Raw genomic sequence first — 27,958 nt, 5'->3', positions numbered from 1 at the left:
CAGCCGGGCTCCTGTTCAAAAGATAGCCAAGGTCCGTGCGCTGGGACCCCCTTGCAATCAGCTACTTATCCTCTATAATGTGTATATGGGATATGTTCGTTTTGGCTGGAGCTCTCTAATTTTGCTGTATACAAAAACAGTCAATTATGCTATTGTGTATGTCAAACAAAAATGTATTTGTTGCATTTTGTTTTTCCTTTATAATGTAAGTCAAGGAGAAATGGATTTGGCTGTATAGCATTTGGTAATTTATACACAAGTGGAAAAAAGTATACAACATACGTTAAGGGGGTGGGGTTATTGAGTGGGAGAAAGGATTGCACATAAAATAGCAGCCCGCCTCCAGTGGAGTTAAAGATTCCATCCTGCACCAATTTTGACCCAGTAAGAAGTATTAGAAATAGGCTCTGTCAGATTTCATTCAAGAATTTTCTTTGTCCATGTTTCCTGTCGCCTTATAAGTGCTGTAACTTTTATAGTTTTCTTGTCAACAAAGCCATATGACTGCTTGTTTTTTTGCGGTACAAGTTGAACCATATTGGGGTTCATATATATCTTATTGGTTAATTTCTACTCTTTGTCATTTCCATTATGGTAAAATTAACATTGTAGCTTTACTCTTGTGGGTCGGTACGATTACAGAGAAAGCAAATTGATATGGTTTAGTTTTTTATAGTGACTTAACCACAGCATGTAAGTAGGGGGTTATTTTATCAAGAGGGAAGGTTTCATTGCTCCTGGCAGGTGCAGTGGAAGCCCGGCTGACACGCTGACAGGTAAACTGCTGCGATCATGGCACTTTTTTTTTTGTGAATAAAGCCAGTTTCTATTTTCCTAAATCAGTTTCTACCATTTTCTCCCAATTTTTATTTCTAGCACATTAGCCATATTATATATATATATATATATATATATATATATCCTGAGCTTCAGCTCTTCTGTTAGCGGTAATTAGAGAAATGCTTTTAAGGGATACTCTGCTCCTAGACATCTTATCCCCTATCTAAAGGATAAGATGTCTGATTGCGGGGTCCCACCGCTGGGGCCCCCGCAATCTCTGTGCAGCACCCGGTGTTCATTTAGAATGCTGGGTGTGGGCAGCAGGGGTTGTGACGTCATAGCCATGCCCCTTGTGCCGTCACACCACGCCTCCTCAATGCAAGTCTATAGGAGCGGGCGTAGCAGCCGCCACTCCCCTCCCATAGACTTGCATTAAAGGGGCATGGCCGTGACATCACAACCCCCACCGCCCGCTAGAAGCATTCAAAACAAAATGTTTTGAACGTTGGAGCAGCGGAGTACCCCTTTAAAGAAGCCACATGAACCATACAAAACAAGTCTGTGGCTGACTTATTGATAGAGGTCACTGTGCAGGGAGGGCAAAGAGGGGAACTGTGACTAAATGTGAATGCTCTATCCTATCCACAAGGTGTCACCTTTCATAGTACTCATGTATGTGGTGATAGCGAAGAAACGGCTAATAGTTTCCTCTAAAGAAAGGGTCAGCTTAGTGGTGAGAATGAAAACTGCAAGATATAAAGGTTATTTTAAACTGTAAATAGTAAAATGAAATGTTTGAAGAATTTTTTGGTGCTTTTTTTCTTCTAATATGTATACCAAAAAAAAACAACTAAAAATGGTACCAGTTACCATCAATAAAATTTATATATCATAGATTAGCCTATTTGAATTACTTTTTTAATATACTTCCTAATAACATTTCGCAACTTTGGCCATCAGGGGTCCTTCTTCTGGTCCTGCCTGTAGCACCGTGTATAATGTTGAATCTTTTAGCTCCCTTTGAGCTGAGCTAGACTGTAGAGTTCTGATGCCTTCAGTGCATAGTGCTGAATACTGTGCTAAACATTTCTGCTCCTTTTGAAGCTGGGCAGGTCTGACACATAGGGGGAGATTTATCAAAGGATTTAGACTGGTTTTTCCTGTCTTAATTTGTCGCACAGAAAGTCGCAGTCTAAATATGTGCGACTTTTCTGCGACTTTTGCTGTAGAGGATTTTTAGAACATGATGCATGCAAGTCTATTTTAGACGGAAATGCATTGGAAAATGCATTGGTGCTGAATTTATCAAGTGCGACTTTTGTGCGACAAGTCGCATCTGCCCAAAATACGCTGAAATGTCAGACCATGTTGGAGCAGGTCTAAATGCAATTTAAGCTGTAGACCCTGAAGTCTGAGCACAGAATTTATCAAGGGCTGTGAGACCTTTGATAAATTAGGAGCACAATAGACAGGAGACTACCACATACGCTGGCCTATAAGCATACCCAGAATAGACTAGGTTAGTAAACAGAGCCTATCTCACACTCAACTGCTCTAGGCTGTGTGTTCAGGTGTACCGTCAGATCCCACAAAAAAAATGTAGGTTACTCAGTACGTAATCCTGACCATGTACATCTGATTTTCATTAGCTCGCAGTGCTAGAAATCCTCTCAGGGGAAGGAGGCATGCCCCCTCCCTTGTGGTGTTGGGAGGAGATTGGTGTGTCTGCTCATGCAGCCTTGTTCACGAATCATCTCTTGTCCATGACTTATGGACAAGCCTGATGCTGCTGAAGGACTGGCTAGTGCCCCAGTAGGTATGGGGACCCCTAATGGTGGGGTTTTCAGGATTTTCTTTATTAAATATTCAAATAAAATTTTAAACAACGTTACAAAAGTTTTTGGATCTGACAGGGCCCATTTCGAAGCAGCATAGCAGAACAAAGGAGGAAGTTCTCCCCTGCAGGGCTTCAGATAATGTCACACCTGCTGGGGAACGCCTCTTGCCAGTCTATGAAGCTGACAGACTGATCAGAATATACAGCACAATGTCAAGGTAGAAAACTAAAAAATAATAAAAATAAAGGCAGGTCATGAGAGGTACTCTTTAAACAATGGGTCATTTTATGATAACACTTTCCTAGCAAAATCACAGTTTTAATGGCAGCCTTCTACTCATCACTGTTCCCTTCATTGTACTGCCACGTGGTGTAAAATGTGTGGAAATCATGTGCGGACATTCTGGCGGGCAATAGGATCGTCTCATAGACTGCAATGCGTTTCCGAGCAAAATTAGCAAAAAGAATAGACATGTCTATTCATTTTGCGGACGAGGTGTCGGGATTTCCGAAGCAGAAACATCTGCGGCAGAAATTCCACTGTGTGAACAGAGCAGCAGAACCCTATTGAATTCAATGAGACTCTGCTGCAGTGGAATGTCCGTGCGGAATATTCCTGCAGAATTCTGCAGGGACATTCCGCCGTCTGAACATACCCTAATACAGGCTGCTTTAGACAGACTGTATCTGGGGTGCGTTGATCTCACTGTACAATGCTATAGCATTGTACAATGACATTCCTTCTAATATACCCTTGGTGTGAAAAAAGGGTGAAATAAAAAATATGTTTTTAAAAACATATAAAAGCCCATCCCCCTGATAAAAATATAAATCACCACCTTTATTCATTTTACAAATAAGAAAAATAATGAAACATATTTGGTATTGTGGCATTTTGCATTGTCCAAACTATTAAAATAAAATGTTAATGATTGCGTCAATAGAAAAGCTATGTAAATATGGGTAATATTTTAGCCTTATTGACCAACAGAATAAAGAGAAGTCAGTTTTGCCATAAAAATCACTGGGGAAAAAACGAAACTCCACAAAAGTTGCAATAACTGAAGAGATTTATCAAAACCTGTGCAGAGAAAAAGTGGTGAATTTGCCCTTAGCAACCAAATAGCAGCTTTCATTTTTATAAAGGCTTCAGAGAAATGAAAGAAGCTATCTGATTGGTTGCTATGGGCAACTGTACCACTCTTCCTCTACACAGGTTTTGATAAATCTCTCCAATATGTTTTTGTTGTGCATTTTATGGTAAAATGAAAGGTGTCAGTACAAAATAATAGAGAGTTCTTTCTTTTTAAAAGGCATGGAGGAAAAAAGAATTAAAAACTAAAATTTGCTGTATCCACAAGGCCTAAATGGGCCCGTACCTGAAGAGGGTTAAGTATATGTTAAATAAAAAAAAAAGTAGTGATAGGTTGCTATTGTCAACTTACTATTCTTCCTCCACACAGCTTTTTATAAACCTCCCCCAGTATGTTTGCAAACTCCTGTTCATTTGTGCTTCCAATGACTATTACTCCTACAATTCTGTAAGCTCAGGTTAGACTCGTAAAGGCCTAATAGAATTATGTGGTAGCAATATGGATGTTAAAATGTGGCCTCATGACAGTTGCCTAACTTAGTCCTTACATTAGTTACCGAACACTGAATTTAAATATAGGTAATAAGCACACGTACATATAGACATCACACAATGTACAAAGTCAAATGTGTAAAAACATACCTGATTATCTTCACATTCCGCAGTTTGCTCCATAACCGTGCTGGTTTCCTCCTTGATTGGTATGGATGCCTCTTCTACAGCACAGGCAGGTAAGCTCTCCTCAGTGAGGGAAGCATTTCTGGATTCAGTCTGTTCTTGAACATGGCCTTCATCCTCAACAAGTAAAGCATGTAGACATTGGCTTAAAGTGGGCAATAATCCGAGCTGCGTTTTCAATTCTTCGTGCTTTTGTTTCACATAAGTATAAATTGAGTTTTCCAATTCATTTGTCCTTTTGTCCTTTCCAGACCAGAAAATCCATAATGGATGCCAAACATCAAAATAGTATTGGAAAACCTCATCTGGACAGGCAGCTTTTAAATCATGAAGGTGCAGTGTATAGACCTCAGTGGAATAAGCCCGAGAAAGACTCACAAGCAGTTCTTTTATTTGGGACTGTTCCATTTGACTTAAAAAGGTCATTTTTTGATGCATAAAATCAAAGACAAATGGTAAGCAAAGCTTCACTGTAGAATTAGGAAACAATAGCTTTGCATCCGCATGATTCAGGATATCTGGGTTTAGGGTTAAAAACTTGACGTGTTTGTTCAAATCTGAGTGTACTTGTAGAACAGAAAGCAAAAGAAACCTTAAAGTTTCCTGAGACTGCTTTCTTGCTATACAATAGGCACATACTTTCCACTTAAAATGTTCATCCTGGCAAAAAATGGAATATAAATCAAAGTCTTGATTAAGATTTGGAAGGTAAGCAACATAAATATGCTCTGAAAAATTCTGAATCAAATTCTGCATGCCAGTAGTCATAAAAAATATATTTTTCACTGTAAACTTATCATCTAAATAAACAAGTTTTATTTTTACACCAGGATCTGTATTGAAAAGTGATTCAACTTCATCAAGAAACTGTGACTCCCTGCCGAATGGGAAGTGTAAGTGAAGAAGCTTTGTCAAATCTGTCCTGTCCATAAATTTGTCTGAAACATCAGAAGGCTTTATCGCTGGACATTCCACAAATGATGCAGGTTTTCTTGTAAAACGAGATGGTAGGTCAATTTCTGAATCATGGCTGTGATTTAGATCAGCTTTTGTGATGATAAGTTTGTCCATTTCTGGGCCCAATCGCAGCTGAATGGTGGCAGGACACCGCTTTCTGTGAAGTTAAGAATTACAAGTTATTCGGAAGCCTTTAGAAAATCACTTTATAACAATTAGAAAAGCAGGTTTCTGAGTTTTTAAATTCTGTATTTAAAATATCTCTCTATTATATCTATATCTATATTATATATATCTATATATATCTATATATATATACACATGTACAGCAGAGTGCCCAGTGTTGCCCGGTTTATCCTACATAATCCTTGTGGGAGAGGAAAAGCAACATTGGAGGGAGCTCTTGTCCTAATATCCCGTCTTCATGTGGCGACCCCATAACCCGACCTCATATCACATTTGCATGTCTCAACATATTCTGTCCTCAGGTGGGGCTGAGTTGTGATAAAGAGATTGTGGGTAGAAAATAGAAGGGGCGTGACTTTGCAAGAGGGGTGTGGCTTGCAAGCCAGACTGAGGCACTCACCAGGAGATGCAGAGCTTGTGGAGAAAGGTACCAAAAGTCCCATTAACTTGCATGGGACTTCAGAATAAAAAACCCACACTCACATAAGGCAATAGGTTACGGTGGATTTAATGATTCTATATTTTTATTTTACATATAAGTAGCATGTGTACCAAGTATTATCGAAATACTTTTCCAGCCATTTGGAAGTTATGCTGGCACACACATTTCCCAGAGACTTGCATGGGACTTTTAAAAAAAAAAAAACCTGACCCTCACAAATTAGGATGGATTAGGGTTAATTTGACATATAAGTAACATGTGCACCAAGTTTCATGGAAATATCTTCAGATGTTTGGAAGTGATGCTGGAGCATACACACATACATACACACATTGGGGGGGGATTTATAATTGCATTCAGAGCATTCCTTTTTGCTTACCTGTGCCTAAGCACTTTTTTGCGACTTTTGTGGGTATGCATAAAGTTGCAAACATCCCTACCTAAGCAACTTTCAGTTTTTACTCTGCATTGGTGTAGGGATGCACTTAAAGTAGAACTCCGGCAAAATTAAACTTATCCCCTAGCCACAGAAAAGGGGATAAGTAGCTGATCGTGGGGGGGTCCAATCGATAGACCCACTGCGAGCTACAAGATGGGACCCTGGATCTCTCAGAGAGGAGCATGTCTCATCTTCTAGTAGACCACACACGCCATTCATCTCTACGAGAGCGCAGATGATTCCGGAGTGCTGTATGAGGGTCTTATCAGTCCTATAGAAATAAATGGAGCGCTTTGACCCCCCCCCCCCCCCCCCCCCCCCAAATCAGCTTCTAATCCAGCTTCTTTGCCGGATTTCTCCTTTACTTTGGAAACCTGAATGTTAATGTTAGGAATTTCATACAAAAGATTAGAGTCTTCTTACTCCAAAGTCGGGTACTGTTTTACCTTCTCACACTCAATTTTTTTTTTAAGGCTACTGAAAAAACATTACTTTGCTTTAAAAGGAGTCTCTTTCTCTCCCTAGAATGGAGAAAAAGTGGAACCCGCTTTAGTACAAAAGCAGCACAAGCAAAAACACCTTCGCTCTGGGCATAGGGCACTACTCACCTGATGCCTCCTGTGCCCCCCTCACCTGTACATGCACACAGGGACACCCATGAAATAAGCTCAGACAGAAAACAAAACAAAAAACACTGGACCGTCCCACCAGAAAATAATGCAGCCGGCCACCACACAACACGCCATATTCAAATATGAGGAAAGGCCAAGAATGAAAGGGGAACAGCTGCAGCCATCCACTAACCATAGGGCATGATACCCCAGGCAAGAGGACTCCTGCATAACCCAGTTCATGAAGGAATGAGGACCATGACTGATCTTGCATGAGCAGCCTCTCTCCCAGACACGAAGGCATGGCTGGGAAGATGCTTATTTTAAAGGGGTCATCAGGGAAAAAACTTAGATAGATATATATATATAGATATATATATATATATATATATATATATATATATATATATATATATATATATATATCTATCTATCTCAACTGGCTCCAGAAAGTTAAACAGATTTGTAAATTACAATGTGAATTCAGGTAGAAAACAGACATGGTGCACATCTACAATCTTGCACAATGATCTAATTGCTTCTCAGCATAATATCAAAAACTAACAGGTTGTTAGTATATACGTTTTGATCAAAAAGTACAAGCCCACTCGCCACGTCAAGGCCACCAATTTAGAGTGGGTCCCTAACGTCCCTAGCATAAAATGGCGTAGCACTGGGCGGCGACCACCACCGCCGCGACACCAGTGCCCACAGGGGGAACGACCCACTGGCAGAGCGACCCCAATGCCACTCAAACCAGTCTATGGGTCGCACCTCCCCGCAGACACGGTGCCACGGCAGCAACAGACGCCGCACAGCACCACACCAGTGTGAACAGGATGCTACAGCTCACTTACAATGCTCTCCTGTCAGACTGGGAGGCTGCTAGGAAAGAAATGGCCCTTGTGTAGCTAACTACTACTTATATAGGGTTGGGCTGAGGGGGTGGGGAAGAGTGCAGACAACATGTTCAAAAAAAAAAAAGAGGGGATAGAAAACACAATGTGAATTCAGGTAGAAGACAGACATGGTGCACATCTACAATCTTGCACAATGATCTAATTGCTTCTCAGCATAGTTTCAAAAACTAACAGGTTGTTAGTATATATGTTTTGATCAAAAAGTACAAAGCCCACTGTGAGCTGTAGCATCCTGTTCACACTGGTGTGGTGCTGTGCGGCGTCTGTTGCTGCCGTGGCGCCGTGTCTGTGGGGGGGGGGCTGCGACCCATGGACTGGTTTGAGTGGCATTGGGGCCGCTCTGCCTTTGGGTCCCCCCCCCTGTGGGCACTGGTGTTGCAGCGGTGGTGGTCTCCGCCCAGTGCTACGCCATTTTATGCTAGGGATGTTAGGGACCCACTCTAAATAGGTGGCCTTGACGTGGTGAGTGGGCTTTGTACCTTTTGATCAAAACGTATATACTAACAACCTGTTCGTTTTTGAAATTATGCTGAGAAGCAATTAGATCATTGTGCAAGATTGTAGATGTGCGCTATGTCTGTATTCTACTCGAATTCACAGATTTGTAAATTACTTCTATTAAAAAATATTAATCCTTTCAGTACTTATGAGCTGCTGAAGTTGAGTTGTTCTTTTCTGTTTAAGTGCTCTCTGATGACACGTGTCTCGGGAACCACCCAGTTTAGAAGCAAATCCCCATAGCAAACCTCTTCTACTCTGTGCAGTTCCCGAGACAAGCAGAGATGTCAGCAGAGAGCACTGTTGCCAGACAGAAAACAACAACTCAACTTCAGCAGCTGATAATTATTGAAAGGATTAAGATTTTTTAATAGAAGTAATTTACAAATCTGTTTAACTTTCTGGAGCCAGTTGATATAAAAAATTTTTTTTTCCTGGAATACCCCTTTAACCTCTCTGTTTATGTGATGAGGGGGCTTATTTTGTTCATGGTGCCATCATTGAGGCGGATTCTATGGAACAGGAGTGAAACTTAAAAGGGAATCCATCAGCTTTATTTGCCAGTCCCTCCTTAAATGACATAAAAAGCACTCTCCAAATCTCATGCCTCTGCCATGGAAGCCTATAGAGGCATTAAAACAGTGTCTCATTAGTACATGGCTGGGAAATTTTGCAGGCAAACAGTAATTTTAACCAAAAACCGTGCAGTCATGAATTTGCAAATCATGTTGAAATAGAACCTCGGCAGGGTTTTCTGCCTCCATGCAGCTGCTCCGTGTCTCCTTACCATAACAATTGAGGTATAAAATACTAGTTAACCTTTGTTGAGTTATTGGACTGTAGGCCCCACAGACGGTATAACAGTCTAACATATCTATTTACAAACATTTGTCTTTTAATAGTTTCCATTTTGACCATGTTTTTACAGTGCATCGTCATTCAAACATACCCTGTGATCCGCTTTTCGTTCTGTATGTTCAGTGTATATGCCAGGAAAATCCTCTGACATTTACACCAAATGTATGTTGGCTACATTAGGAAGGTACTGAATATTGACATCTTCCAGTGATCGCAAGGTAAAAAAATGAAAAGCTGATGTGGTTTAGGCCGGTCAATAGAGAATTCCTGGGACAATTCCACATTAACATTGTGGTGGAGATTTATCATTGCTTTTAGAGCATTTTTTTTGTCTATGTTTTGGCGCAGTTCAGGCGCAAGCAGCATATTTAGCGACTTTTATGAGTCTTTTGATATAGACTGTTTCACTCTTTTTGCCTACCCATAGAACTTTTTCTTTTTGACCATGCAGTGGTCACGTATTTATCATTTGCGTCTTTTGTCAAAAGTCGCTATTTTGTGTGCAAAGGTACCTTTTTAGGCGCAAAGCTACACCACCTACAGTAGGCGTGAGAATCACTTCTACTTTCCGCAATTCAACATTTAACCCCTTGTGGAAGACAGCATCCAACTCCCCTTCTATGACACGCGCTCAGGAGCTGAGCGTGGGTCATAGCTGGGTGGTCCTGGCGGCTATCTGCCAACAGGAACCATCTCTAATGCCAGACATCACCGATCACGGTGATGCCTGGCTTTAATCCCTTAGACACCGCAATCAAATTTGATTGTAGCGTCTAAAATGCAAGTGAAAATGTCTCATCAGCTCTGTGAAATTAAGTAAAAACACTTAAATTGCCAAATTCAGGACCCAGGAATGTGTCTACTTCCCTCCCTCGCAAGTGTCTAGAAAATGTTTATGTGATAGAGCTTTTCCCACCACAGCAGAGCTGCGCAAAATTCATCATCATGCTGCACCTTCTTGATAAATAAGATGCCCGCTAGTCAAACCAACCACCCAAATAAACGTGAGAAAATAGCTCTACCCTAGACATTCTTTGATAAATCTGGGCCTATGACTTTATTGCCTCCCCCACACAAACACAGATGTACCTGGTATAACTGCTGCAACCAAGGTTTACCATGCTGTACTTCAGAGACTGCATCAGATGACTACTCATTTCCTCATTGCTCAGGGGTACTGAATTACGAATAACAAATATAATTTTCTGCTCTTCACACCAAATATTCAGGAAGGACTGGAAATCATCCCAACTATAAAACTCCATCTGCTCCAATTCATGCTTTTTATCTTCAGTAGCCTGGAAAATAGAAGTGAAAGACGTTTCATCATAAATATTGTAGATTTTACAATATTTGACATATAAAATGTTCTATATTTCATTAAGAATCAAAAATTACACATTAAGCTTTTAAATGCTACATGCCTAAATGCTATAAGTTGCATAAGATCTACAGTTAGGCAAATCCTAATGTAGTGAACCAGCCATTGATTCCTTTTGTTTTATAAGTCATTTCACTTTAAAGTGTTCTGATTCCCAGGAAAAGTCTGGGTAAAAATATTGACCAAAATATTTTGTAACAAAAATATTTTTTAAACCTGGCCTAAATGTTTCTAGTATGGGTTTGCTTTAGTTTTATATGCTTACAAGGACTATAACACACTGATTTTTTTACCAAATATTGACAGATGCTGAAAGGTGTGTTTTTTTTTTTTTATCTTAAAATTTCCTAGCCATTCTTTTGGACTTCTCCAAAGGTGATCATCCCCTTCCGGGAATGGCCGGACCCTGTTTTATCTATATAATGGTGTCACCTTTTATTGTAGGATAGGGAGGAGAATGCAGAGAAGTTCTCTCTACAGGACAGGAAGTTTCATCTTATTATAAAGCCAATGATAATTGAAGGGGTTGTCGAGTGAAATGCAACTTATTCCCTATCGACAGGCTAAGGGATAAGTGTCTGATCATGAGGGGGCCCAGAAAGGGAGCCCAGCTCACTGCATGTCAGAGACAGTCCGTGCTGCAGACGGCACGCACTCCATTCAGTTTTATGGGAGCTGTACTCTGGCATCTATGAATCCCCCACAGTAGCGAATAGACTGTGTGTCATCTGCAGCACGTGCCCTCTCTGAGAGCCGGGGCCCAATTCTGAAGATTGTTGGAAGTCCCAGCAGTCGAACCCCCTGCGATCAGGCGCTATAGGAGAGGGAATAAGTTATTTTTCACTGGACAACCCATTTAACATCTTCACTGTGTATGTATTTATTTGTAAAATGCTACTGCGTCACTAGACAACAGTGCCATATTGTTGATAAAAATAAAGGGGTTGTCCGACAATTAAACCAATTTTAATGTTTAATAAATTAACATATATTGGTAAATAGTTATTTGATTATGTTTGTTGTCTTCCATGCTTTCGTTCTGCTTTTGATGCAAACTGTCTGTTCTATTGTCTTTTGTACATCCTATAATGGATGTCCTGTGCACAGGATAGTGTAGCCGGGAATTCAGCCAACTCTTTCTCCCTCCCACTACACTTTTTTGATTATACAGTAACCCCCCGACCTACGATGGCCCCGACATATGATAAAATCGACATACGATGGCCTCTCAGAGGCCATCGCATGTTGATGTCAGCATCGACATACGATGCTTTTATATGTCGGGGCCATCGCATTAACTGCTATCCGACAGCGCAAAATGCTTAAGCTGCTGTCGGATAGCAGTGTAATGTGCCCCAGCAGGTTCACTTACCTATTCCCGCTGCTCCGGGTCCACTTCGTGATCCTCCGGCGTCTTGCGCATCTTCTCCAGGGTCCGGGCCTTGCTTTCCGGCGTCGTTATTACATCACTATGCACGCCGCGCCGGCGCAGCAGCGTAATAACGTCACCTGAAAGCGAGGCCAGGACCCTGCAGAAGATGCGCAAGACACCGGAGGATCGCGAAGAAGACTCCGGAGCAGCGGGACAGCATCGGGAGCTCCTGGAACAGCAGCGGGAGCGGTGACTACCTGGTGCGGAGCGGCGGGGACAGGTGAGTACAGCTTCCTATACTTTACATTGCACGGATCCCTCAACATACGATGGATTCGACAAACGATGGGTCGTTTGGAACAAATTACCATCGTATGTTGAGGGACCACTGTAACCTCACCAGAGGAAAGAGTTAGTTAAATTCCATGCTAGAGCGTCCTGAGCACATGAACAGGACGTCCATTACAGGTTCCACAGTTTGCATCAAAAGCAGAAAGAAAGCATGAAAGACAGTCAAACAAAATTTAATATATTTCATTTATTTATTTATTTATTTAAATAGCTCAAAATAGGTTTCATCATGGGAAAATCTCTTTAACCCTTTAACGACGCAGGACGTATATTTACGTCCTGAGCCGGCTCCCGCGATATGAAGCGGGATCGCGCCGCGATCCCGCATCATATCGCGTCGGTCCCGGCGCTCATCAACGGCCGGGACCCGCGGCTAATACCACACATCGCCGATCGCGGCGATGTGCGGTATTAACCCTTTAGAAGCGGCGGTCAAAGCTGACCGCCGCTTCTAAAGTGAAAGTGACCCGGCTGCTCAGTCGGGCTGTTCGGGACCGCCGCGGTGAAATCGCGGCATCCCGAACAGCTTACAGGACACCGGAGGGCCCTTACCTGCCTCCTCGGTGTCCGATCGGCGAATGACTGCTCCGTGCCTGAGATCCAGGCAGGAGCAGTCAAGCGCCGATAACACTGATCACAGGCGTGTTAATACACGCCTGTGATCTGTGTAAAAGATCAGTGTGTGCAGTGTTATAGGTCCCTATGGGACCTATAACACTGCAAAAAAAAGTAAAAAAAAAAGTGTTAATAAAGGTCATTTAACCCCTTCCCTAATAAAAGTTTGAATAAAAGCCCTTTTCCCATAAAAAAAATAAAACAGTGTAAAAAAATAAAAATAAACAAATGTAGTATCGCCGCGTGTGTAAATGTCCGAACTATAAAAATATATCATTAATTAAACCGCACGGTCAATGGCGTACGCGCAAAAAAATTTGGTCACTTTTTATACCATTAAAAAATGAATAAAAAGTGATCAAAAAGTCTGATCAAAACAAAAATCATACCGATAAAAACTTCAGATCACGGTGCAAAAAATGAGTCCTCATACCGCCCTGTACGTGGAAAAATAAAAAAAAGTTATGGGGGTCAGAAGGACATTTTTAAACGTATAAATTTTCCTGCATGTAGTTATGATTTTTTCCAGAAGTGCGATAAAATCAAACCTATATAAGTAGGGTATCATTTTAACCGTATGGACCTACAGAATAATGATAAGGTGTCATTTTTACCGAAATATGCACTGCGTAGAAACGGAAGCCCCAAAAAGTTACAAAATGGCGTTTTTTCTTCAATTTTGTCGCACAATTATTTTTTTTTCCGTTTCGCCGTGCATTTTTTGGGTAAAATGACTAATGTCACTGCAAAGTAGAATTGGCGACGCAAAAAATAAGCCATAATATGGATTTTTAGGTGGAAAATTGAAAGAGTTATGATTTTTAAAAGGTAAGGAGGAAAAAACGAAAGTGCAAAAACTGAAAAACCCTGAGTCCTCAAGGGGTTAAAGGGGTACTCTGGGTAAATAAAACTTATCCCGTAATGTCTGATTGTAGTGTTTCGATTTTAACACTGTACACTTTACGGTAAAAATTACGTTTTCTTCTCTGGGTGAATACAATTAAAATGATACCCATGGTTACATACATTTCTATTATTGTAATGCTTTTAAAAAATCTCAAACTTTTATTTATTTTTTTTTTTTTACAAAATAAGTACGTTTAAAATTGCCCTATTTTGGCCACCTCTAACTTTTTAATTTTTCTCTATTCGGGGATGTGTGAGGGCCCATAGCAACCAGACTGCTGCTTTTATTTTTACAAAGACCTCTAAAAATAAAAATAAAAAGCTATCTGATTGGTTGCTATAGGCAAATGCACCACTCTACCTCTACACAGATAAATTGTGTTGTGTGAATGGGACCTTAAAGTATACCTGTCACTTAAAAACAACTTGTGAAATGTCCCCTACATGGAGAAGAGCGCGAGGTTGAGCGCTCCTCTTCCTGCTCTCTGTGAACGCAACTGACACAATACCATAGCTTGGCATAGTAAGTTTGTCTTGATCCTGTAGCACACGCTTTTCAATACTGGTTTCATTTTTGTTTAATGAATAATGACAGTGGAATTTGCTGTATGTTGTTGTGTGTGTATATGTATATATAATTAAATCAGATTTTTCAGATTTTTCTTCCTGCTTCCGAGATGACAGCTTGATGCAGGACCTGTCCACTCAGCCGGAGTGGTGTTCCATCTTAGCAAGTAACTGGCCAAGTGGGCAGGACCTGCAATGAATTGTCGTGAAAGAAAGAAGTCATCAGGATATTGAGGGCCCGGCAAAGCCATACAACAGGTGCTGCAGGGGGCCAGTGGTAGGAAAGTATAGATTTTTCTTCTATTTTTATACAGCCATAGCAGAATGATTTATTTATTCATTTAAATACTGAAATACCCCTCTAAGACTATGGATGTCTTCGCACTGAAGTTTTTTTTTTTTATATAACTTATTTATGGACATTTATCAACGGGTTTAGTCAGGTTCTTTACTATAATTGTCGCAAAATTGTCGCAACTGCGACTACACGATTTTTCGTGCGACATTTGACTGGAAAGCGAGAAAAGCAAGTTTTCCTAAAATTTACTATGTAGTAATAATTTTAAAATGGACTACGGGTAGTCATGGAATTTATTAACTGCGACAGTCGCAACTGCGCAAAAAAAAGTCGCAACAGCGTTAAAAATTGACTAAATTTACTCCAGCTCAAACATGGAGCAGAAAAAGCTACTACCAAAGTAAAAAAGGAAAAATTGCTTACGTGAAAGAAAATTATCAACAGGCTGAAACCAGTTGATAAATACGTCGCACATAAGCAAAAAAAAAAGTAAGGAAAAAATTACTAAAAAAAGGAATACATAAGCAAACATTGATAAATGTCCCTCATTGACTTCCTAAGAGTTGAATTAAACTATTTTCTAAATAGTCATTAAGCATTTGACACAAAGTACAGCAAAATAGTAGCTCCAGAAAAGAGGCAGATGTACATATTCCAGAGTATAAAGGGGAAAGAAAGCACCCATGTCTTCAGGGAGAGCAAATTCCCCAGTCTGTGTCAGAATATATATATAGGGAGAAAACACATATCAAGCAGTCAAAAATAGGCAGAGATTACAAAGGATGTGCTGAATGTTCACAAGAAGATTTCACGGAGAGTCTGCTTGCAGCAGCCTCTCCGTGATCTTACTGGGAACCTCCAATGAGGAATTGGATTCCGGCAGAAGCCTGAACATGTTCAATCTTCCAGCGGAATCTGCAAGATAAGTCACGTCCGTCAATGGGACAGCGCTTATGTTCATGGAAGACTGCGTCAAACACGGATCATTTTCATTCCATGCAGAAAGACTGTGGATCTATTATAGAAATCCGGCATGGAACACACCCTTATTTTGTCAGTTAAGCATGGCATAGTCTACAGGGAAAAGAAAGGTAGGAGATTAAATACTAATTAGAACCATTTTCATGAGAGAGGAGCTTCCCACAACGGGCTATATAGAAGTACAGGAATGAAGCACTGTTAGTACATAAACTAATGCTGGCAACAGCATCCTAAAGTTACAGATCCCACATCCAGAATTTATTAGTACAGTGACATGCCAACACGAGCAATCTCAAGAACTGGGAGCAGAACTAATCAATAGCACAAGCAAATTCTGTCTGAAAGTCTTAATAGCACAGTATAGATAAAAGACTACAGAAAATGTATATGACAGGCTTAATTCAAGCATAATATTTATTTTACCATACCTCTTCAACTGGATCTGAAGGGGGGTCAGGCTCAGGCTGAGAATCCACATCAATTAATGCTTCTGGAACACTTTCTAGCTCGTGGGTTTGACGAAGAATTACTTTTAAACACTGATAAAGGGATGGCAAAATGCCCATTTTTGAGGACAGTGTGTAATGAAGGGAAGCAACATATGCATGTATGGATTTTTCTGTTCTTATCTTTTTGCTGTCTTTCGTACACCATAATTTCCTACTTGGATGCCATGTATCAATGTAATATTGGTAAAAGTCTCCAGGGCTTGACGCTTTCAAGTCAGCGAGTTGGCGATTGTAGGTTTTCACAGAGCTGGAATGAACCATTGCTTGCAGGATAGACTTAATTTTTGTTTGGGTTTCCACTTGTAAATGAGTGATTTTCTGTTCTAAAACTTTAACAATTAACAACATGCACTGTCTGACTGTTGTGTTTGGCAAGAGCATGCTCAGGTCTAAAGTATCTGAAATCTCTGGGTGTATTACAATGGACTTGATTTGCGCTTTCATTTTTGGAATACTTTGCAACACAGAAACTATAACAAACCTTAATGTATCTTGGTTATTTGTTTTAGATAAGCAGCAAGCACACATATTCCAACCAGTCTCGTCTTCACAGGATACGCTGTACAAGTTTAGTCCAGGACCAATATTACTAAAGAGATCAATATATAGATTCTCTGGGTATTTTTGTGCTAGCTCTTGCATAGATGAGGACATAAAAAAAATGTTCTTCACTAAAACACTGTCTTCTACAAACACAAGTTTTATTTTGGCATTGGGATCGTAAACAAAGAAACTATCTAGTTCTACCAGCACCTGAGTATGATCTTTTAGAAAATTTGAAGCAATTCTTAAAAGCCTGGACAAATCACTGCGATCCAAAAATTTTCTAGAAATGTCGTTGGAGACTTGAGCAATTCCGGCAAGACTTAGCGACCTAACTTTCTTTGTCTCTGGTTTAAAAGCCATATTTGGTAATTCAGCCAATTCCAAGTAATGTGTATTTAATTGTATTTTTTTTTTGTAAATTCCACAATATAAATAAGAGGCAACCTAATAGAGAGGAAAAAGAAAAAGTAGAATGATTAAAAAGATTAACATTTAAATTGCCACTGTCCTTTGGAATGCAGGTCATTACAAGAACAAAATTTTATTAGTTTCGTAATGTACTATTACAAAAAAATATATAATTTGCTTAGCATTACCATATTCTGACCCCCAACTCTATATTGAAACAGATGTTGCCTTGTTGTATCCTGACCTGCTCTTAAAGTTTTGGAAATATAAAAACTCTAGCGAGTGAAGGCTGCAACAGTAAGTGCTACAGCTTCTGTGTGACTATTTGTATTAATTTATACCATTTTGGGGTTTAAATACCTTTTTAAAGGGGTTATCCCGGGGGGGGGGGGGGGGGGGGGGCACGGGGGGTGTCATTCAGACGCTTACTTATATAATGTTGTTAGCCATACTGCACAGATCTTCTATTATCAGCTAAGCCGTCTGGTTTGTAGCACACTTTGAAAGCAAAGCACCTGTTAGTCCTCCCCTCTTTTCTGCTGAGGCCCAGACGATTCATCTGAAGAGGGGGTGCACGTATAACTGCTTATTAGATTTTACGGCAGCAGGAAGCCTCTCTCAAATAAGACAGCAGTGAGCCTGTTCTGATAAAAACTACTGTGACAAAAAAAAAAGCCTACTGCTGCCTTAAAATCTATTGATCATTAAAATGAGCTCCCCCTCTTCACATCAATGGTCTGTTCCTCAGCATACATGCTTTCAGCATCTGTGATGTGATGTCACAGCTTCAAGCTATACAAGCTGGACAGTTCAGCTGATATGGAAGATCTGTGCAGTATGGTTAATAACATTATATTAGTAAGTTGTTTTTTATACTTTTTGACACCATACACAGGTTGCTTCTTTCGCTGGACAACCCCTTTAAGATGTTTTTTAAAGTAGAGGTTTCCTTTCTTTTAACCCCTTAAAGGGGTACTCTGGTGAAAACCTTTTTTCTTTTAAATCAACTGGTGGCAGAAAGTTAAACATATTTGTAAATTACTTCTATTAAAAAATCTTAATCCTTCCAGTACTTATTAGCTGCTGAATGCTACAGAGGAAATTCCTTTCTTTTTGGAACACTGATGAAATCACGAGCACAGTGCTCTCTGCTGACATCTCTGTCCATTTTAGCAACCATGCATAGCAGATGTATGCCAAGGGCAGCATGGTGGCTCAGTGGTTAGCACTGCTTTGTATGCGGAACAAATGCGGAATAAAAAAGTTATAGGGTTCAGAAAATGACAAGAAGCAAAATAAAAGCTATATAAATCCTTGTAACTGTATGGACATACAGAATAAAGATAAGGTGTAATTTTTAGCGAAAAGTGCACTGCATAGAATCTGAATCCACAAAACTTGCAAAATGGCATTTTTTTTCCCCAATTTTGCCCCACAAATTTTTTTTTTCTGGTTTTGCAGTAAATTTTGTGGTGAAATGATTGATGTCATTACAAAGAACAATTGGTTGCACAAAAAATATGCCCTCATATGGGTCTGTGGGTGCAAAATTGAAAGGGTTATGATTTTTAGAAGGTGATGAGGAAAAAAATGAAAGTGCAAAAACGGAAAAACCCTGCGTCCTTAAGGGGTTAAAGTCATTCACCACATAGGATAAACAACATTATTTGAGGTGAGCAAATCTAAATAATTTCTGCCTACATCCTAATCTTATAAATATTCTGACTGTACAAGTGCACAAAAAAAAGTCAGTAATAACAGATTGAGTTTTCTAACAACTGTATTCCACTTCCTAGAAGACCTCAGTGAATACCTAAATTTTTCTTATAGGGATAAATAGCTAAGGGGTGTTACAGTAATCATGGACACAGCTCCTGTACAATCATATTGATGTAAGGGTACCTCATGGGGTCTTAAAGGGAAACAGTCATCAGATTTTACCATCTATAATAACGTGATTACAGCCCCAGCACACAGGACTCGAAGAGAATGGCTCCTGCGTCGCATGATATATGGTAAAATCTGATGACAGGTTCCCTAAACCACATGACTTTACATCAGGGTTTGCCAAGGGGCTAAAAGCTATAAACTAAGGTGAAAATATTAGACTTTATAACATGAAAAAAAAAATACAATTCTGAAAATGTGGGTTTTTCTTTTTTATGCCATTTAACTTGTGATCAAACATGTTATTTTGATACTCTAGGTCGCCCTGATTACAGCAATACCAAATTTGGTTAGTTTTCATCATGTTTTACTAATCTAAATTATTATTTTTTTTTTTTTTAAACTGCCATATTCTGACCCCTTTAACATTTTTATTATTTACCACTTTTTACTTTTACAAAAAATTTTCTGGGATATGAAGTTATAAAAAACGCAATTCTGTGGTTTGGTTGTTTTTCTTTGTTTGTTTTTTAACCATACGGGATTATTTAATGCTATATTTTAATAGTTCGGACAAATAAGGACGCACCAATACCAAATATGTTCATTCTTATGTTTACATGTATATATATATATATATATATATATATATATATATATATATATATATATATATATATATATATATACATATATATATATATATATACACACACATATACATACGGGGAAAAAAAAAGGGGGGGGGAATGGGAACTTTAATATGGAAGGGGTGTTTTTTTTAACTTGTTTTTTTCAGGAATCATGAGATTACTCATAAAGATCAATGCAGTTCCATTGCAGGTGGGGCAAGATGCACCCCACTAGACCACCAGGGATGGTTAAAAATGACCTTTGGATCACCGCTGTAAAAGCTAACAGTGGCAATTGAGAGGGTTAATAGTTGGCCGCAGCGATCGCCACATGCCGGCTATTGGTGACAGCCCCAAGCTACACCAATTAGCCGAGGGTTGCAGGGTAGGGAGTGGGCCTAAGTCAGGAGCCTGCTCCATACACCCTGAGTGCCACCATATTAAAATTAGAGGTCCAGCACTGATGCAGGGCTAAATGCATGAAAAATTTACCTCCCGGCCGTCGGGCAATAGAATTTCCACATCCCTGCTTCTAGGGAAGAAAAATGAATCATGAAAGCACCATACAGTGGCACACAGCGAGCATACAGCTTTGTAAAGTGTAGGAATCCAGATAAGGAATGGCTAACTGAACAGAGAACCCTGAATGGGCCGGATGCAAACGGCAATGTAACTTATTCATGTAAACCTTTTCGCATTCTGGGCTAAGTAGTCAAGTGTGCTCTATGAGCACAATTATACACAAATAGGTGTCAATCATTGAGTAGGGCGACCCACTTGACTACTTTGCCCAGAATGAGCAGCAGTTTCAATGAATAAATGGAAAGTTATATTTAAACTTTTCCCACAAAGATATCTGCTCTATAACATTCTGCACGCATTTTCAATGTGACAGGTTCCCTTTAAAAGGAAGAGTCAACCATCCACTGGATAGGTAAAAACTGCTAGATCAGTGAGGCTCTGACCTCTGGGACCCCTACCAAACAAAGTTCCTCTGTCCGCCCAGACAAAACCAGGGTGTCCTGTACTGGTATGATACAAATGATAATTTCTCCATTTTTACCTTAAGTGAAATACTTTTTAATATCAAACCAAAACAATTTCACATATACGCACCCTGGATAAAAACTTGAGTTGTTCACAACAGGTCACTTAGCATCAATCACATCTTCAAATCATAATGAGTGTTCCATCAGGAAAAATGTAAAGCCTGAAAAGAAAGTAACACATGTAGTATGAGATCCTGTGACATTTTAGAGGAGACAATTTCACTGCTTGTGCTTAACAGCAAACAAAAATGTTATAATAAATATCAGCATTGTCCTTAATGAACAACTTGTCACCGAGGATTCAGTGGATCATTGTAGGTCTGGCAAATGATGGGATTTGCTTTTAAACAGGTGACCACAAATACTACATACCATAGAAAATTCACCTCAGTCAGTCTGATGGCATGGTGAAAAAAAAAGTCTGCTTTACTCCTTAAATGGGCACTCTCATTAAAACTCATTTTTGCTATTGCACTACTTAAAAAAATATTTCTAATGTACTTTGTTTAAAAAAAAAAATTCTGAAATTTTCTGTTTTATTTGTGCTTAAAAAAGCTACCACTAGGTGTCTCACTACTTGTCCCAAGCACATCCCCCCCCCCCCATCTCTTGCACAGACTTTGGACTCCTGCTGGCCTGGCAGAAGTCCAAAATCAGGAAATGTAGGGGGGGGGGGGTGCAGCCTTATCCAATCAGAGTTAATCTCACACAATGAACTGCTCTGGGCTGTGTGTAGCAGAGTAAGGGAGGAAGTTCTCCCCTGTATGGCTTCAGATTATATCACAGCCTACTGGGTAACGCCCCTTCCCAGTCTGTGAATCTGACGGAGCAGAAAATACAGAGCAATATCAATGTAGAAAACAAAAAATAATAAAAATAAAGGCAGGGGGTGGTTTATCATGATGGGGTAGTGAACTGGGAGGATTATAACATTTAACAAGACCATGAGAGGTACTCTTTAAGGACATAGGAAATTTAAAGGTTTGCATTTTCGTTTTTTCCTCCTTGCCTTTTAAGAGCCATAACTCTTATTTTTCCATCCACAGACCCATATGAGGGCTTGTTTATTGCACAACCAGTTGTACTTTGTAATGACGCCTTTCATTTTATCATAAAATAAATGGCAATAACAAAACATTTGTGGGGGGAAATAAGAAAACCATATTTAAAAAAAAATATATAAATTTGAAGGGAAAGTTCATTTTTACTCAGTTTACAGTAAAACTGACATGTTCTGTGGGACAATATGAAATAAATGATACCCATGTTTATGCGTTTGTTCAAGATCGGCATCCCGGCTGAAGCCACTTTAAAATGGCAACCAGTGGCGGCTGCTGAACACGACACCCAGGCAAAGGATATATTTATAACACACAGATAAGGTTTCAGCTGCATATTTTAGTTTAAAAAGGGTTATATGCCGATAAATACGGTATGAGAGCTCTGCAGTCTGATTCTACATTAACCCCTTAATGACAAATACCGTAAATGTACAGCGCTCCAAAGTGCCAGGTCGCGCACAGCACCGTACATCTGCGGCACTGCGTTCCTTGATCACCGCGTCTAGCCAAAGGCTGTCTGGGCATGCTGGGAGTTGAAGTTTTGCAACATCTGGAGGGTTACAGTTTGAAGACCACTGTATAGTGGTCTCCAAACTGTGCACTTCCAGATGTTGCAAAACTACAACTCCCAGCATGCCCTTCAGCTCTCCGGGCATGCTGGGAGTTGTAGTTTTGCAACAACTGGAGGCACACTGGTTGGGAAAGACTGTCCATTTCCTAACTCAATGTTTCCCAACCCGTATGCCTCCAGCTGTTGCAAAACTACAACTCCCAGCATGCATTGACAGACCACGCATGCTGGGTGTTGTAGTTTTGCAACAGCTGGAGGTAAACTGGTGCGGAAACACTGCAGTAATCTGTTACCTAAGTTAGTGTTTCCCAACCAGTGTGCCTCCAGCTGTTGCATAACTACAACTCCCAGCATGCATGGTCTGTCAGTGCATGCTGGGAGTTGTAGTTTTGCAACAGTTAAAAGTTAGCCCCAGCCCATGTTAATGTACATTCATGAGGGCGGGGGTTTACAGCAAGTTTCTCGCTTTAAGTTTGAGCTGAAGCTAAATTTCCGCCACAGCTCAAACTCCCAGCAGGAAACTTGCTGTGAATCCGCCCGTGTATGTACCCTAAAAATACTACACTACACATACACAAAATAAAGGGTAAAACACTACATATACACACCACCCATACACTGCCACCCTACCAATTAAAAATTAAAGTCTCATACTGCAGTGTTTCCAAAACGGAGCCTCCAGCTGTTGCAGAATAACTCCCAGTATTGCCGGACAGCCATTGACTGTCTGGAGGCACCCTGTTTGGGTAACACTGCCGTGTCCCTCCCTATGCAAATCCTTATTTTAGGCCTCAAATGTGCATGGTCGTATTTCAAGGCAACCGTTTAGGGCCACATATGGGGTATTTCCGTACTCAGGAGAAATTGCCTAACAAATTTTGGGGGCTTTTTCTCCTTTTACCCTGTATGAAAAGGTAAAGTTGGGTTCTACACCAGCATGTTAGTGTAAAAAAAAGAAAAATGTTAACATGCTGGTGTTGCCCCATACTGACAAATGCAAAAAAATCACCAACATGTGACCCCATTTTGGAAACTACACCCCTCATGGAATGTAACAAGGGGTACAGTGAGCATTGACACCCCACAGGTGTTTGACAAATTTTCGTTAAAGTTGAACGTGAAAATGAAAAACCTGATGATTTTTTTCACTAAAATGCTGGTGTTACCACAAAGTTTATATTTTCACAAGGGGTAACAGGAGAAAAAGCCCCCCAAAATGTGTAACACCATTTTTTTTTTTGAGTATGGAAATATCCCATATGTGGATGTAAAGTGCTCTGCAGGCAAACTACAATGCTCAGAAGAGAAGGAGTGCCATTGGGCTTTTGGAGAGAGAATTTGGCTGGAATTGAAGAGTTTACAAAGCCCCCAAGCTGCCAGAACAGTGGAAGAAAGAAGAAATGGGGTTACAAATTTTGGGGGATTTTTCTCCTATTACCCCTTGTAAAAATGAAAAATTTGGGGTAACACCATTTTAGTGAAAAGAAAAAAAAAATTTTCATTCTCACGTCCAACTTTAGTGAAAATTCGTCAATCACCTGTGAGGTGTTAAGGCTCACTATACCCCCCTTGTCATGTTCCTTGAGGGGTGTAGTTTCCCAAATAGTGTGCCATGTGTTTTTTTTTTTTTTGCTGTTCTGGCACCATGGGGTCTTCCTAAATGAGACATGCCCCCCAACAACAATTTCAGCAAAATTCACTCTCAAAAATCCCATTGTTGCTCCTAGCCTTCTGAGCCCTCTAGTGCACCCACAGAGCACTTTACATCCACATATGAGGTATTTCCTTACTTGAGAGAAATGGGGTTACAAATTTTGGGGGACATTTTTTACCTATTACCCCTTGTGAAAATGAAAAAATTTGGGGTTGCACCAGCATTGTAGTGAAAAAAAATAAATTTTTTCATTTTCACGTCCAACTTTAGTGAAAATTCGGCAAACACCTGTGGGGTGTTAAAGCTCACTGTACCCCTTGTTACATTCCTTTAGGGGTGTAGTTTCCCAAATAGTGTGCCATGTGTTTTTTTTTTTTTTTGCTGTTCTTGAACCATGGGGGCTTCCTAAATGAGACATTCCCCCCAAAAACCATTTCAGCAAAATTCGCTCTCCAAAACTCCATTGTCGTTCCTTCCCTTTTCAGCCCTCTACTGCGCCCGCAGAGCACTTTATATCCACATTTGAGGTATTTCCTTACTCAAGAGAAATAGGGTTACAGATTTTGGTGGAGATTCAACTTTATGATGCAAACACAAACTAGACATATATTTTTCATGAAAAGATGCAAGTAACTACGAAAATTTACCACTAACATAACGTAGAATATGTCACAAAAAATTCATCAGTTAAAGCATCCCAGAGTTATTAAAAGGAAAACTTTCTGCTTTCTGCCCCCGCACTAACCAGCAGTACTGACTGAGCATGCTGGGGACGCTGATCAGTTTGAGGTCTACCATGCCTGGATCCGCCGCGGCGTTCGGCCCTAATCTTCTATTTTCAGGATATGCAAATGAGGTGCTGACTGGCACTGGCTGGGTTAACTGGCACTCTGACTTCAAAGAAGCTTGCCGCAGCGCCGCCCAGCACATCCATATTCCTCCCCTCTCCTCTCGCTCTTCTCCCCGCTCTAAAAAAACTACAGCTCAAAAACTGAAATTGCGCTAATCCTTTAACCCCTTAACGACAATTGATGTAAATGTACATCATGGTGTGCTGGTAATTAAAGCACCATGAAGAACATTCACGTTCCGCCATGACCGCGAGCACCACAGTCATGCGTGGCAGGTCCCGGCTGCAATCGCGCGGATGTCCGCCATTAACACCTCGGATGCCGTGATCAATACAGATCACGGCATCTGCGGCAGTACAATCGGTAAAAAGGATGATCGGATCGCCCTCGGCGCTGCCACGGGGATCCGATCATCCATAATGGAGGACGGAGGTCCCCTCACCTGCCTCAGTCCGTCTCCTGGGGTCTTCTGCTCTGGTCTGAGATCGAGCAAACCAGAGCAGAAGATGACCGATAATACTGATCAGTGCTATGGCCTATGCATAGCACTGAACAGTATTATCAATCTAATGATTGCTATTAATAGTCCCCTATGTGGACTATTAAAGTGTAAAAAAAAAAAAAAATATATATATATATATATATATATATATATATATATATATATATATATATATATATATTATTATGTATTATGGTATATTATGGTGTTTGTGTATATACCTCCACCTTACTCACACAGGACTTTAGAGGAGATAATGGAATATATGGGAAGAAAGATAATTGTCCTACTATTATACAGGGAGATATGAACTGTGTAATGGATGAAAAATTTGATAGACTAAGGGCTAGTCACGCTGTAGGGGGAAATAGGGGCTCACCACTATTAAAATACTGTCAAGAGGTGGGGTTAATAGATTGGTGGAGAATTAAAAATTGTGAGAAAAAAATTTATTACTGCTGGAACAAATCGTGTCAAACCCTATCAAGAATAGACTTTGGTCTTGTAAATAAAGAGGGATATGCCAAGATAGAATGAATAAAATATCTGACTCGCTGTATATCAGATAACACGCCTTAAGAAGTTATAATCAGTACTCAAACTAGAATTTAATAAAATGAGAAAAATAAACCCATACTGGTTGGAGTTAATTGATATGAAGAGTATAGAGGATCATATGGAAGAATTCTTCCGATTTAATTGGGACACATCATCAGATCAGATGGTCTGGGATACAGCAAAGTCCTTTTTAAGGGGAGAGGTGATGTGGGCCATATCTAAAAAAAGAAAGGAGAAAGATTTAATATCGGAGGTAAGGGATGTGGAATATAGCCATATCCTAGATCCAACAAATCCTGAGAAGCAAGAAATATGGAGGAAAAAAAAATAAAAAAAATCGAGAAAAATTTAACAAATATTTCAGGGAAAAGAGTAGAAAAACTAAAATTTGTAGGTCAACAAAAAATATTGGAGTCAGGAACACCGAATAAAAGACTAAAGAACATAATTCAAAATCAACAGAAAAAACCCTATATTGTGGAAATTAGAAGTACAGGAGAGACAAGTAGGTATTCGAAGAAGATCAGGGAGGAATTTGCAAATTATTATAGAAAGTTATATACTTCGGAAATAAAGCACTCAAAAGAAGATATAATAAATTACTTAAAAAAATATAAATTTATCTAGGATAACAGAACAGCAAAAAGAAGAAATGAGTGGAGTAATAACATTGGATGAATTAGATAGGGTGTTGAATGGGATAAAAGGGAATACCACCCCCGGGGGAGATGGGCTACCCTTTGAAATATACAGGATATTTAAACATTTTTTACTACCAGCGTTATTAAGAACTATAAAAACAGTTCATTAAATGTAGGAATACTCCCTAAATCAATGAGAGAAGCAGAGATAATTTTATTGTTAAAACCCAATAAGGAAAAATTAGAGCTGAGTCATACCGTCCAATCTCACTGTTAACTACAGATGTAAAGATACTGGCCAGGGCCCTAGGGACACGTCTGCAAAATATAATAGGCAAACTGGTACATGAGGATCAATGTGGCTTCATTCCAGGCAAAATGACAAAGCATGTGTATAGAGCTTTAGCCAATATTCAAAATGTAGAAGTTAGTGAGTGGTACCACTCCATCCTGTCACTCGATGCTAGTAAGGCATTTGACAGGGTGGAGTGGGAGTTCTTCTGGGAGGTACAGGAAAGAAATGGGTTCCCGAAGGAATATGTAGACTTTGTCAAATTATTATATGCAGGAGCTGAAGCAAAAGTAAATAAATATAGAAGGGAAAACGTCAGAAACTTTTGAGCTAACTCGTGGTACTAGGCAGGGGTGTCCCCTCTCCCCCCCTATTATTTGCATTGGTGGTTGAACCATTGGCAACCAGAATCAGAGAAGACCAGCAGATAGATGGATTCAGAATAGGGGGAAGAGGCGATAAAGTATTCTTATATGCAGACGATATTTTTGTTTAAGTACCAGGGAAACACTAAACAGAGTAATGGAGGTAACTGGAGAATATGGCACATATACGGGACTGATTATAAACTGGACAAAATCTGTATTATTACCCATTGGCAAGGGGGAAATAGGCCAGGTTAAAGACCTCAAAGTACTGGAGAGGGGAAAAATTTGTATATACTTGGGAATCCAAATATCAGGGTCGAATGGAGATTATCACAAAATTAATAAAAAAGATGGAAAAAAGGGTTAGAGTGTGGAATGAGATGAATCTATCAAGGGCTGACAGGATAGTTATGATTAAATCTGTAATTCTACCAAAGTTTTTGTATATATTTGGAACAGCGCCTATTTGGTGGGAAAAATTTATTTTTTATTAAGATAATAGCTATGGTCAATGCCCTAATATGGGGAAGGAAAAGAACACGGATAAAAATAGACTATTTGTGTCAAGAAAGAGAGAAGGGGGGGGGGGGTTTAAAATGACCAGATATACAAGGATATTACTTAGCAAGTCAAATGTATTTGGTGGAATGGAGAAGATT

At 39.8% G+C, this 27,958-nt stretch overlaps 1 protein-coding gene across 12 annotated transcripts in view; it reads right to left on the bottom strand.

Moving 5' to 3' along the window:
* ZSWIM9 (zinc finger SWIM-type containing 9) overlaps positions 1 to 27,958 on the bottom strand; it is a 124,410-nt gene that overhangs the window by 10,967 nt on the left and 85,485 nt on the right. For 7 of the 12 annotated variants that reach the window (XM_056541814.1, XM_056541812.1, XM_056541817.1 and 4 more), the window contains 4 exons: positions 20,869 to 20,962; positions 16,199 to 17,269; positions 10,389 to 10,597; positions 4,353 to 5,502 (listed from right to left, as the gene is read on the bottom strand). In XM_056541814.1, the coding sequence (XP_056397789.1) occupies positions 4,353 to 5,502; positions 10,389 to 10,597; positions 16,199 to 17,185 (2,346 nt within the window). In that variant the 5' untranslated portion in view covers positions 17,186 to 17,269; positions 20,869 to 20,962. Of the gene's footprint in view, positions 1 to 4,352; positions 5,503 to 10,388; positions 10,598 to 16,198; positions 17,270 to 20,868; positions 20,963 to 26,077; positions 26,217 to 27,958 lie in introns of all 12 variants that reach the window. The other 5 variants (XM_056541811.1, XM_056541808.1, XM_056541809.1 and 2 more) reach the window with 1 other exon arrangement.

This window comes from Hyla sarda, chromosome 10 (assembly GCF_029499605.1).
Source record: "Hyla sarda isolate aHylSar1 chromosome 10, aHylSar1.hap1, whole genome shotgun sequence".
Lineage (NCBI taxonomy): Eukaryota > Metazoa > Chordata > Amphibia > Anura > Hylidae > Hyla > Hyla sarda.
The sequence above is the reverse complement of the archived record's forward strand: the minus strand, read 5'-3'. Positions and strand labels throughout refer to the sequence as shown.